This window comes from Camelus ferus, chromosome 3 (assembly GCF_009834535.1).
Source record: "Camelus ferus isolate YT-003-E chromosome 3, BCGSAC_Cfer_1.0, whole genome shotgun sequence".
Classification (NCBI taxonomy): Eukaryota; Metazoa; Chordata; class Mammalia; order Artiodactyla; family Camelidae; genus Camelus; species Camelus ferus.
The window spans coordinates 97,283,257-97,295,841 of record NC_045698.1 but is presented as its reverse complement, the minus strand read 5'-3'; the positions used below and the strand labels follow the sequence as shown (position 1 = coordinate 97,295,841).

The 12,585-nt window shown below is 55.3% G+C and overlaps 2 protein-coding genes across 3 annotated transcripts; both read left to right on the top strand.

Annotated features, from left to right (window-relative positions):
• The first annotated feature begins 443 nt into the window (after positions 1 to 443).
• SPATA24 (spermatogenesis associated 24) lies at positions 444 to 5,544 on the top strand. Of its 2 annotated transcripts, XM_006172911.3 has the most exons (6): positions 444 to 692; positions 1,975 to 2,040; positions 2,264 to 2,394; positions 2,480 to 2,550; positions 5,172 to 5,274; positions 5,382 to 5,544. In XM_006172911.3, the coding sequence occupies exons 1-6, from the start codon at positions 576 to 578 to the stop codon at positions 5,509 to 5,511; spliced, it is 618 nt and encodes a 205-aa protein (XP_006172973.2). In that variant the 5' UTR covers positions 444 to 575; the 3' UTR covers positions 5,512 to 5,544. The 2 variants fall into 2 exon arrangements, with proteins under 2 accessions (XP_006172973.2, XP_032332754.1); XM_032476863.1 differs by lacking the exon at positions 1,975 to 2,040.
• A 153-nt stretch (positions 5,545 to 5,697) lies between these two features.
• On the top strand, positions 5,698 to 12,478 carry PROB1 (proline rich basic protein 1). Its single transcript, XM_032476854.1, has one exon. It carries the CDS (start codon positions 7,463 to 7,465, stop codon positions 10,511 to 10,513), a length of 3,051 nt encoding a protein of 1,016 aa, XP_032332745.1. The 5' UTR covers positions 5,698 to 7,462; the 3' UTR covers positions 10,514 to 12,478.
• Positions 12,479 to 12,585: the final 107 nt, after the last annotated feature.

The window sequence follows — 12,585 nt, the reverse complement described above, 5'->3', positions numbered from 1 at the left end:
TCTGATGAAGCCACTCCACTCTCCTTTTCTATTCCTGAGCTTCCCTTCATTGCTTAGGCTCAGACCCCCTAAGTACTAAGTGTGTTCCTAGGAGAAAGAGAGATCACAGGAGGCCAGAGTCTCAAACTCATGGGGAAAATTTAGAGATTATAGTGAGATAAAGAAACATGTGAAGCTACAGATGCAGGGGCTGACTCTTGTTTGATGGTGTTTCAGCTTAATGGGTGAAGGTTGGGGGCTTGTGTCTGAGTGTTGCCTGCTCATCAGCCGATGATTAGACATTAGAGTGAGTATAAGCCAGGATCTGTCTCCTCAGAGCTGCGTGAGAAACACACGATATAATAGATGTGCACATTCCCTATACATTTAAATTCCTAATGATGTTGGAGAAGCTCTGCCCCAGGCAGCTCCTTTAAGAGGGCGGTTCCTTTAAGAGGCGGGCCCCAGCCTTGCTAACAAAGGAAGTCCCCGCCCGCGGTTGCCAAGGTGCTGCGTGGCGTCGCATTCTCATTGGTGGGCGACGGTGGTGAGGCAGCCCCCGGCAGCCATTTCCAACGAGCTGGCGGGGGTGAAAGATGGCGACACCCGTCGGGTGGTCGCAGGGGGGGTCAGGATCGGTGTGTCTCGCCTTCGATCAACTGCGGGACGTGATTGAGTCTCAGGAGGAACTGATCCACCAGCTGAGGAACGTGGTACGCAGCCAGAAGAGCTGGGGGAGAGGCCGGAATGGACGCCTAAATAGTGGGGGCGGTGCCAGACCCTGTCCCTATGCCAGGGGCCTGCCGAGAGCACAATGCCAGTGGCGTCATCAGGAGGAGGCGGGGCACGGATGTGTTCTGGCTGATAGGGATGGAGCCAAAAAGGTGCAGGGTCTTATGAATATTTACCGGGGAATTTTAGACAAAATCAAGTTATTCTCTACTCTATTTGCCTGATTATACAGGGCCTAGTAGATATGCCCCCAGTTTATTCACTAAGCTTCAGTTTCCCCATTTCTAACTGGAGATGTCTTCACTGACTTCCCAAGGCTCTTGCGTACCGAAAAACTGTAACATCATTCCTATTTTGGAATCTCCTCCCCATGCTGAGTGCAGTAAGCACAGAATTGGCTCTTCACACGTTAACTTAAGGGCTTCCAACTCCTTTATGTCCCTTTATTTTTGACTTGCCAATCAAACCCCAGTTCATGGGTGCAAAGCATTGGAGCCGTAGATTACCTGGACAGGCATGGTAGAATCCTGGCCAACTAAGAGTTTATGGTTTTTCTGGTTTTGTTTTTCATCTTGATAAGAAGGTTGGGAAATATAAAACTTTGGGGGGGGGGCGTGGGGTAGGTAATTAGGTTTATTTATTTACTTATTTTTAATGGTGGTACTGGGGATTGAACCCAGGACCTTGTGCATGCTAGGCATGCACTCTACCACTGAGATACCCCCTCCCCTGGATATATAAAACTGACTACACATCTGTTTCTGACTCTAATGGTTGTATGCAGCTCTGGGCACTGAATCTTGTGGAGCCTTTAGGTACCCAGGTCTCTGTGTTGGCAGCTGGCCTTTGCATGCATGTTCCCTTTGTCTGGAACACTTTTCTCTTTTATCTTTCTGGCCAACCCTATTTAATAGTCAAATCTCAGGTCTGACACCCTCTTCCCTTGAAGCAGTTCTGACCCTTCCCCAGGCTGGGTCAGGGGCCTCTGGGCACCACAGCCCTTTGCGTTCCTCCATCATAGCACACATACTGTTAGAAATGGTGGCCATGGGCTATATCCTCCATGAGATTGGTTGCTCCCTGAGGGCAGGACCTAGAGCTGAGCCTCAGTCAATCTCATGAAAGTGAACTCTCCCTTCCCTGGGCCCCAGTATCATCCTGGGTGTCCTGGGCATCATCCCATTATCATCCTTGCTCCTGGTCCCTAGAGAACACCCCTCCCAGCCCAGCCCCAGGCCCTCCCTGAGCCAGGCTCTGTTGCAGATGGTTCTCCAGGATGAAAATTTTGTCAGTAAGGAAGAGTTCCAGGCAGTGGAGAAAAAGCTGGTGGTAAGTAATGGCCTCTGCTGGCTCCTAATTTTCCCTCATTTCCCAGGATCACTGTGGTTGGGCAGAGTCATTGAGTATTGGCCTCTGAGAGCTTCCAGCCCCAGTAGTGAATATCCCTGCACCCTGGCTTCTTTGTGCCCCTCTGAGAAAGAGGGTTGGTTAAGGGAGCCTAGGAGACCCAATGTAGCTTGGGGTAATGAGGTCACTGCTGCTGCCCCTGCAGGAAGAGAAAGCTGCCCATGCCAAGACCAAGGTCCTCCTGGCCAAGGAAGAGGAGAAGTTGCAGTTTGCCCTTGGAGAGGTAGAGGTGCTGTCTAAACAGCTGGAGAAAGAGAAGCTGGCCTTTGAAAAGGCGTGAGTGGGCCTTGGTAGTGGGGGAAGGGTTGGGGTTCCCATCTGCCCATCAGCCTTCCCACCCTTTCTCATCTTCTCCACTCAGGCTCTCCAGTGTCAAGAGCAGAGCCCTGCAGGAGTCCAGCAAGAAGGACCAGCTCATCACCAAGTGCAATGGTAGGCGGGAGGCCCGAGCTCCCTCCCACGCTTACATACATGGGCTCTTCCCTAACTGCCCAGTGCCTGTGTCCAGGGCAGGGTTTCACCCCAACTTCTGTCCCCGGCTGAGGATACAGGCAAGCCCAGGCGGGCCACACCTTCGCAAAGGCCTTCAGGGACCAGGCAGGCCACGGAAATGAGGGAAGCGATTGGTGTACAATATTCTTCGTGGCCATAAAGAAACGGGCTCGCTCCCATTTTTCTTGAAACATACAACCTTCTTAGTCCACCTTTTTGTTTTCCCACTTTTAGTGAATATTAGAAATAGTGTATTTTACTCATAACTCTGTTACCAGAGGAACAACAGGGGGGGCACAGTCCTATTTGGAAGCTGACCCCTAGTGTCAGGGTTGGGGACCCAACAGGGAGGAGTAGGAACTGAAAATGTGGATAGCTGTACTCCACCTCAAGGGCTTAGTGCCTCTACTGTGGGAATAGGGGCCCAGTACTATCAGATCTTTCAAAAAGAAACTGGAAACCAGATTTTAATGGAAGCTTTTCTGACTTTTTAGTCTTGGCAACTGATTTAGAAACTTTTTAAGTATTGTATGGGCCAAGGAAAATATGTCCGTAGGCCATATGTCTGCTCTGTGCAGATGCCTTTGGACTCTTGTTGGCTCAGTTGGTGCTGTGAATTGTGGGGCACTTTCAGTCAGCTACCCAGTATCTCCGGACCTCAGGAACCCCTTTACTTTTCCCAGAATGCTAAGCTCCCTGTACCTAGTTTAAGAAGTAGATTTGAATTCCATATGCAACATCTTCATTCACTGAAGCATTTTGAGTAGGCCAAAGTTCAAACCCAAAAGAGGTTCAGGATTTCTTCTGAAGGGCCCCCACCTGGAGCATTGGGCACCCGCTACCCACCAATGCTGCCTTCTCTCTCCCCTGGTGAGTACCCTCACTGGTAAGATGCCAGCAGGCTGCCATCTTGATCTGGCTAAGTGGACTAACAGGCGTCATGGTTGTTTGATCAGGGGTTCCTGTTAGGGCCTCCTGGGGCCCAAAAGGCAGACACTGCCTCAAAACCCAAGGATGCTAGTCCCATAGTCCTTCCCACTTCCCTGGGCATTGCCCCTACTTCCCTGAAAGGAATCTAGGGTTCTTCCCTGATGGTCCTGGAGGCCCTTCCTCTGGGGCATTTCCTAGAGATCAGCCAAGGCCTCGGGTCTCTGTCTGCTTATGGTAAGTTTCTGTGAGTCACAGAGACGAAGCCTGGCTGCATTCCCCCAGGAATGTTCTGAACCCCTCCAGTAGGGTACAAGCCGTCACCTGAGCAAATCTGGTGACCTGAGCCACCCCCTGGCCTGTGTCCTCCTCCTGCCAACTTTGGTTTCAGTTTGGTTTTTTGGGGTGCCATTTATTTCAAATTTATCCCTCATTTATTTTAAAGGATTCACACAAATTTCTGATTTCTTTCTCCCCATAAGAACTTCACAAGCAATCGGTTTGGATTGGCTGGGTGACCTGGGGAAGGAGTTTCAGTCCTGGTCCTGTGACCCAGTGAGCTAATGTTTTCATTCTTTTCCTTCACCAGTGTTTCTCCTCTTTTCCACGCTGTGCCTTAACTTTTTACCATATCTTCTCTTCTGAAACCTTAAATGCTTCAACATTTCTGCATTTTTAGAGTTTATGTTCTAGTTAATCTTTGTCCAACCTTTAAAGGCAGCAGGATTTTCTTCCTTCAAGGATCAGAATTTTCGAGTGCTCCCCGAGGGATAGTTGTGTAAATGAAGCAACCCCAGATCCCTACAGCCTCATTGGATTTTAACCCAAGACACAAAAATCATCCTTGCATCTAATGAGCACTTAATTTGGGGATAAGTTTTGTCATTCTGTCTCTCTGGCTCCTCCTCACTCCTCTGTGTTCTTTCCTGAAGCCCTGGCACAGAACTGGGCATCCAGCTGACCTTCAGGAGGTCTGGTTGGATTGAGATGACTGAATTAGGTGATGTTTCTGAGACATAGCCCCCCAGGGGACATCCTGTTTATTCATTCCACAAATAAATGTATTGTGCATCTACTATGTGCCAGATACTGTTTTAGGCATTAGGGTTAAGGCAGTGAATAAAACAAAAATCCTTGTCTTTGTGGACCTTACATCCTAGTAGGGGAAAAGACAAGTGAGTAAAATCCATGGTTTGTGAGATAAGTGCTAAGAAGAAAAATACAGCAGGAAAAAGGGATAGAATGTATTGGGAAGGGATGTAATTTTAGAATAGGAAGGGTCTCTCCAAGGAGGTGATAGCTCTAAAGAGCTGCAGGAGTTGAGGGCAGGAGCTGTTCATCCTCTTGCCTTTGCCCATCTCTCTCCAAGGGCCTTTGCACGCCCTCATGTGAGTCACCTGGTCCAGAATAGAATTGTGAAGTCACAGATACATTCATCAAAATGTTGTGACTCCCCAGCCCCACCCCATCAGGACTCCATAAAAGACTCATTCTTACTAAGGTATTAGCAACCATTCATGGAGAACCCCTGGGTGGAGGGAGCCAAGTTCTGAAAAGACCCATGAGGGAATTCCTTATCTCAGGAAAGAGCCCATGGGATGGGAACCACTCCTCCCTGCCTCTCTCCCCCACAGAAATTGAGTCTCACATTATAAAGCAAGAAGATATACTTAATGGCAAAGAGAATGAGATTAAAGAGTTGCAGCATGTTATCAGCCAGCAGAAAGAGATCTTCAGGTGAGGGGTTCGGGTCAGGCTGGGGGTTGTTGAAGGAAGTGGGGAGCCAGACCTCTGGCCCCTACCCTGGGCTGTCCCCAGCCCACGCCCAGCTGGCTCCGTTGCAGGAATCACATGTCTGACTTCCGGATCCAGAAGCAGCAGGAGAACTATATGGCCCAGGTGCTGGACCAGAAGCATAAGAAAGCCTCAGGGACACGTCAGGCCCGGAGCCACCAGCGTGCCAGGGAAAAATAAAATGGCCGTCGCCTTTCTGTTCTCTGGCTGTAATGCCCGACCTCTGCCTTCTCTGCTGTGGAATCCCCATCCTGACCCTTCCTATTCCTGTGGGTAACCTCCCTCAGGCCTCACCAGTGGCCCAAGCCCCAGGGAAGAGGCAGGGTAAGAGGCAAAAGACACTCTTCTTCCTTCTCCCTGCCTGCCTTTTGGACTTGGGTGACCCAAGTGAGAATCAAGTTACCAGGGACTGGGTGGGGAACAGGCCTTGGATCACCACCTGCCAGGCCACTCCTGGGCTCAGAAGTCTGAGGATGCTGCTCAAGTCTCCAGCACCTGCTACTTCCCTCAGGAAGCAGTGGCGGTCCATGGAGGTACACGGCTGTAGAATAGGGAAGGATTACTTGGTTGTCTAGTAGGCATTGGCCTTTTGTACTCTTGGTATTAAATCCCTCCATATGTAAACAGCCCTGGTTATCCCAGTAACACTTCCAGCACCCTGGTAGATTTAACTCCCAACTTGAAGGGCTTTGTGTGTGTGTGTGTTGTGTATGCATCTGTGAGAAGGGCTGACCAGAGAGTTCAAAGACAGTGGATTCCAGGACCACAGTGAATTTGGGAAATCGGTTTCCATCACATAACAAGAACATTATACCTGTGAGTCACATTTGTACCTTCTTACACTTGTCCCACACAGAAACTTATCAGTGTTCACAAATGGAGGAGAGGGAAAGGCCAATGCTGTGTCTATTTTTAAGGCGGGGAAACAAGTCTGTGAAGGGGCTATGACTTGCTCCCGTTGCTGGATGTGATGGAGAGGCTTGATCCTCTCAGAAGCTATCACTAATGTGCCCTAGGGCGTCACGGGGACACACCCAGGCAGGGGACCCACTCAGGGAAGGCTGAGTCAGATTTGTCAAGTCTAGCCTTTCCTGGGTCATTGTGAGGGTGAGTACACAGGAGGGGCCGATGCTGTTGCTCCAGGACCAGCTGGGCCCTGAGTCACAGCAGGACCTTGAAGCCAGGAGTTTAAGAACAAGTGGTGCCCATTATCATTGTCCCAGGACAGTGACAGGTGGTGGCTGCTTCTCCATCAGCACTTGCCCCAAGGCAAGTCCTGAGGTGGCGGGGGGCTGGAATGAGGGCCTTGTGAGTGCCTGGGAGAGCATAGAGTTATTTTTGCCTCAGAGGGGCTTTAGAGAAGGGACCACAGCTACCCCAAAGGTCCCTAAGAGTCCCACATCAGCATCCGGGACTTAATCTGGTTGCCAAAGCAGCCTGTAAAAGCTAGAGCTGTCCCCTCCAGCATCTTTCAGTAGGTTCCCAGTAAAGGCAATGGGTCCAGCCAGGGACAGCACTTTCCTGAGGCCCCAGTGTAATTTCTGGAGTGGGCGGAGACTTTCAAGCCATGCTCTTCTCTCAAAGGTTAGGGGGGTGATGGGTCAAGGAAGGTGGTGATTGCACCCTTATGGGCTCTGGCTGGGAAAGGCGATGGGAGGGCTAGGGGGAGGGGGGCAGGGCAGTGATGGGAAGACGCTGGGTTCTGACAGGAAGATGAAATTGCTAACATGACCTTAATTTCCTGGCCTGAAGGTCTGGTGGTCTGGCATACACTGGTCCGCACACCATAGTGCTTGACCTCAGGGACATCCCTGCTTAGCCTCAGTTTTCTCACCTGTAATGGATGAGTGGCCTTGGGCCTAGCTCCTGGGTCCACGCTGGACGCCTGTCTGCCTTCCCCTCACCTTCCCGGCAACCAAAGCCTGGAATGTCACCCCACAGGTATGGGAGGGTAGGACCCAGGGCCCAGGTCTCTCCGTCTGCTGAGTCCGCTAGCTCTGAAGCGGACGCGGCCGCTTTAAGGCACGGTGACCCCCCACGGCACCCGCGGGCGGGGCGGGGACAGTGCGGGCGTCCACGGCACCAGCGGAGGCGAATGCGAGGGAGGTAGTGCGCGGCGTCCGGCCCCACCATGCTGACCGCGCTTGCCCCGCCAGCCCTGCCCGGGCACCCGGGGCGGCTGCCCACGGCTCCCGCGCGGCGGCAGGACTCCTCCGGTTCGTCAGGCTCCTACCACACGGCTCCGGGTTCTCCAGAGCCCTGGGACTTTGGGCCGGACGCGGAGGGCCGGACGAATTGGCCCCGGGTGGCCCCTGCGCTGGGGGCGGGCGCGCAGCCTCGCCTGTCTGTCAGCGCCCAGAATAGCCGCCAGCAGCTCTGGCCTGGCTCGGGTTTCCCGCGAGGCCCGAGCTCGGGCCCGCGGCCACCCCTGCCCCAGCTGCGCATGCTGCCGTCGGGGGAGATGGAAGTCATCTTCGGCACCGGGCCCCTGTTCAGCCGCTCCGACGCAGAGGATAGCGAGGTGCAGCAGCTCACGGCGCGGGCCTACAGCAACCTCTCTCCGCCCGCCTCTTCCATCCCTGCGGAACCGCAGCCCTTGGCCCCAGACGGTGGCTCCCGCTGGGCCACCTACCTGGAACTACGGCCCAGTGGGCCGAGTCCTGCCACCCCAGCGCAGTTCGAGTGTGTGGAGGTGGCGCTGGAGGAACGTGCTGCGCCTGTCAAGCCCCGGACGGTGCCCAAGCGTCAGATCGAGCTGCGTCCCCGGCCCCGGAGTCCCCCGCGGTTGGCCACCGCGCCGCGCCCCCGACTCCTCCTGCGCACCGGCTCCCTGGATGAGTCTCTGGGCCGCCTGCAGGCTGCCGCGGGCCTCGTGCAGACGGCGCTGGCCAGAAAACTAAGCCCCGTGACCTCTGCTTCAAGCAACGCCACTTTCGGACTCACGGGGCCGCCAGAGCCTGCGACCCCGGAGAAGCCCCGCGGTACTCGAGTGGTCCTGGAGGAGGCCAAATCTCGACCACCCCGTGTGCATTACAGTTCAGCCCCCGCCAGGGCTCCGCGACCGTGGCCTAGCCTCCGCGAGCGCGCAATTCGGCGCGACAAGCCCACGCCGGGGACTGAGCCGCTAGGTCCGGTTAGTTCCAGCATCTTCCTGCAGTCCAAGGAGAAGAACCAGGAGGCGCACAACCAGGAACCCAAAACTCGGTTCCCGCGAGAGACTCCGGATCGAACCGTCCTGAAGGCACAGAGTTCGCCTTTAGAGTCTAGGACCCCCTGGGAGGTTTCGAGTAAGACTGCGAGGCCGAGGAGCCCATCCCCGCTGTGGCAAGCCCCAAATGGGACCCTGCGGGGTCCTCAATGCCCCTCCCCCCAGAACCCGTCCCCGTGGAATCGAGCTGTTCGGAGTGTGTGTAACCCGCCGCTCCCCGAGGCATCCTCCGCATGGGAAAGTCAGGATCCTGCTGTCACAGAAACTGTCAGCACAAAGAGTACTTCTCCTCCGACACTTTCCCAGTGGAATCAGGGTGTCACCAGGGCACAAAGCCCATCCTCCGAAGCTCCTTCCTCGTGGAAAGTTCCGCATCCAACAGTCGGGGATACAGCTGAGGGGAGTAGGAGTCCGTCCCCACCAGCCTTGTCCTCATGGGAGGCTCCATATCGTCCTGCTGGGACGTGGAGCCCATCGCCCCAAGAGACGTGGGACCCCACAGTGCAGAGCTCATCGGTAGTATCTAAGCGAGAAGCTATGAATGGAGTAGCCCAGGAGAAACTGGTGCTTCCCACGCCATCTGCACCCAGGACTCCAGAGCTAACAGAGGCGCAGAGTCCGTCCACGCGGGAAATGCCAGGTTCTGCCTTCCGAGGCAGTCAGCTGTCGCCAGAGGTGGCTGCACCCCAGCTGCCTCTCAGTCGCCTCGTGGGCACCCTGGATGCCGATGCGCACCCAGAAGCCCTGGGCCCTGGAGAAGCGGCCTCAGGACGTCCGCGCGTGGCCATTCCTCGGCCTCGCGACGTGCGCAAGATGGTGAAGACTACATACGCACCAAGCTTCCCGGCAGGCACCCCAGGGGCAGGTCTGCCTGCGACTCCTGCGGACCCCCGCTTGGAGGAGGGCGGCGCATCCAAGACACAGGAGCTTCAGGCGCTTGGGTCCTCAGCCCCGGCTCACTACACTTCCGTTTTTCTCAAGGACTTTCTGCCGGTCGTGTCACACCCCTATGACCCTCCAGAGCTGACGCCAGACACAGTCCCTCCGGAGGTTACGCAGCCCAACGGGGCCCTGAGGCGGAGGGCAGAGAACAGTACGGCGAAACCCTTCGCGCGCACTGAGATCCGCCTGCCTGGCGCCCTAGCCTTAGGCCGCCGGCCGGAGGGAACCCGGGAAGTCCTGGTGCGCGGTCCTGGCGGAAAGAACCGGGATGCTGAGGCCCAGCGCCTAGTCCCCGACGACAAGGGTCAGACCAGCCCTCTAGGCGGCGCTCACACCTCACCCCAGAGGTCGCCCATAGGGCCTGCAGGGGCCCAACCTCCTCGCCCCAGCTCCCCGCCGGCGCACCCTAGCTCGAGCCCTGGAATAACACCCAAACTGGAGACGACCACTAAGGCCCATGAGTCCGCGGAAGCGGTCCAGTCGCCCCTCCCGCGAGAGCCCCAGGCATTGGCTGGCAGAACGGCCCCGCCCCGGCCCCGCGCGGCCTCGGCACCTCCCACGGACCGGTCCCCGGAAGGCCCCTATCGTGGGGCGCGCAGGCCGCTTGGGGCCGTGCACCCGGGGAAGGTCCTGGTGGACCCCGAGAGCGGCCGCTACTACTTTTTCGAGGCGCCCAGGCAGCCTCGGCTGCGGCTGCTCTTCGATCCCGAGAGCGGGCAGTACGTGGAGGTTCTGCTGCCACCCTCGCCCTCGGTGCCACCCCGCCGCGTCTATACCCCGCTGGCTCTTGGTCCCGGTCTCTACCCGCCCGCCTATGGGCCTGTCGCTGGCCTGTCTCTGCCACCATCCCCAGGCCCGCCGGTCTTCAGCGGCCCCCAGCTACCCTGGGCCTCTCAGGCGGGGCCCGTGGACGGAATGTACTACCTGCCAGTGAGTGGGACACCCAGCCCCGCACCTCCTCTGCTCCTCTGTGCTCCGCCCTCCAACTTGGGTCCCGCCCAGCCCAGCAAGGGCTCCCTGTTTACGGTGTGAGGCCCCAGTGCCTCGTCCCCATGGTATTGGGGCCTATTGATGGCCTTGGAGGTTCTGGCATCCAGTCCCCTACCCTCTTTTCCTTCTGTCACCTGTTTCTTTTACACATCTCCCGCAGTCTTCAGACCGGAAGTTACCTTCAGAGTAGTATCTGAGACACCCGGGGCTGATGGAGCTGGAGCTTAGGAAATGCCTGCCTACTTCCTCCCCCAACAAAATCCTATACCCCTTCCCCAAGCATTCCCAGTGTGTGTGGGGGGGGGGTTGTGTGTGTGTATGTGTTGTCGACTGAAAAAAAAAAAAAAAACACAATGTGAGAGTTGTGAGTTAAGTTTTATTGGGGGCAAAATGAGGACTACAGCCCAGGAGGCAGCCTCTCAGCTCTGAGGAAATGCTGTGAAGCAGTAGGGAGACGGGGAGTTCAGTATGTCTGTGATTTTGAAGGGGAATATGTGCAATCAAGCACAGATTTTGGCAGAAGGTTGCTGCTAGTCAGGAGGAGCAGATGTATCTGTCAATGATTTTGGTACTTTTCTAGATATGAGAAAAATGTAAGAAATTAAGCTCATAAAAACCTCCTGAAAATAACTATCTAAAGGCCTTTTCTGTCAGTTTTTCCCAGAGCACAGAGTGCCACCTTCCTGGTCTCTGCCCTGAACTCATTTCAGAGTATGTTGAAGGTCAGCTGCTGGAGTGGCTAGTGACTTCATTCTTATAGAGGCAGATGGCAGTTTTTAGTTGGCAGTGTAAAAGTGAGAAGTCCCAGGATGTGGCCTCAGGAGCCAACTTTGAGGGAGTGTGGGGTTCCCAGGGGCTGGAGGAAATGGGAGCTGCAGGGGACAGGGCTGTCCCCAGTGGTAGTGAGTTTTCTGTTTCTTGCTAAAGGTGGGCCCAGCTGAGGTGGAACAACCTGATGAGAACTGGTGGGACGGAGAGAGAAGGATGCTGGCTGTCAAATTTGTTAATCTTTGGAAGAGGATCTGAGCCTTGGCCTGGGAGGCTGTGAGTGAAAGTGGCTAGTGCAGGCCCTATGCCAGGCTCATCTGAGAAAGGTAGCTGTGGGGACAATAGGTGGAGGTGGAGCAGGGATGTAATATGGAAGGGGCTATGGAGGGTCAGCCTGGGACTTGGGGTGGGGGTACTGGTAGGAAGAGGGGATGGCTGTAGATTTCGGCTAGGAGTGCCACCTCTCATTCTCCCCTCAACCCTAGCCTCTGACTTGGCTTGTCTAAGCCTTCAGAGCTAAGCTGGCTCATCCTGGGGTCAAGAGTAGGGGCTCCAGGCATTCTCACCCAGGGTGGGGGGGCAGAAGAGTGAGTCATCAGGAAGGACTTAAAAGCAGGGTGGAAGGTTGAGCTCTTGACTCTTGTGGATGGAGTGCAGGGGGCAGTTAGGGCTGACAATAGAAAAGATGCCCCTGTATGGAGCTCTCAGCTGGTTCCACTCCCTCAGTAATAGATGTGGCAACCATGCCTAGAGAGGGGCTGGCTCTACCGGATGGTCACAGCATGGGTAGGGACAGGACCCAGAGCCTGTGTTCCAATTGCCCCGAGATTCCAGGAGCTTCTGAGGAGGGCAGAGGGAGGAGATGCATGGGATGGGAGGTGCTCTGCATGCGGGTCTGTGTGTAGTTCTGACCTTGAAGTGGCTGGGCCTTGCTGGACTGGTATGTGGTGTGATGAATTTGGGGAAGAACAGTTACCATTAGAAGGAGTGTCAGGGATGGAGATCAATGCCTTCCTTAAATTAAGCCCTCTAGGGGGCCCAAATTCCTTGGAGTTGCTGCCCCCCTGCCTTGGACTGCAAGCTGACTGGGAGAACTATGAGTCAGAATAACCTGGACATCTTCCTGTTGCCAGAGATGCTGGTTCTGATGGCACAGAGGGCACTGGGCCCCTCCTGGGCCCCTCACCTCATCCTGGTGTGCAATAAATCGCTGACCCAAGGCCATGATGGCTGGAACAACTGGTGTAAAGCGTCTGATTTCCTGCTGCTGTGCACCCTCTACAGTGCCCTTTCATGCCTCTGTATGGCCTGGGGGAGGGGACCATGTGTGTCTTTCATGCACTGTG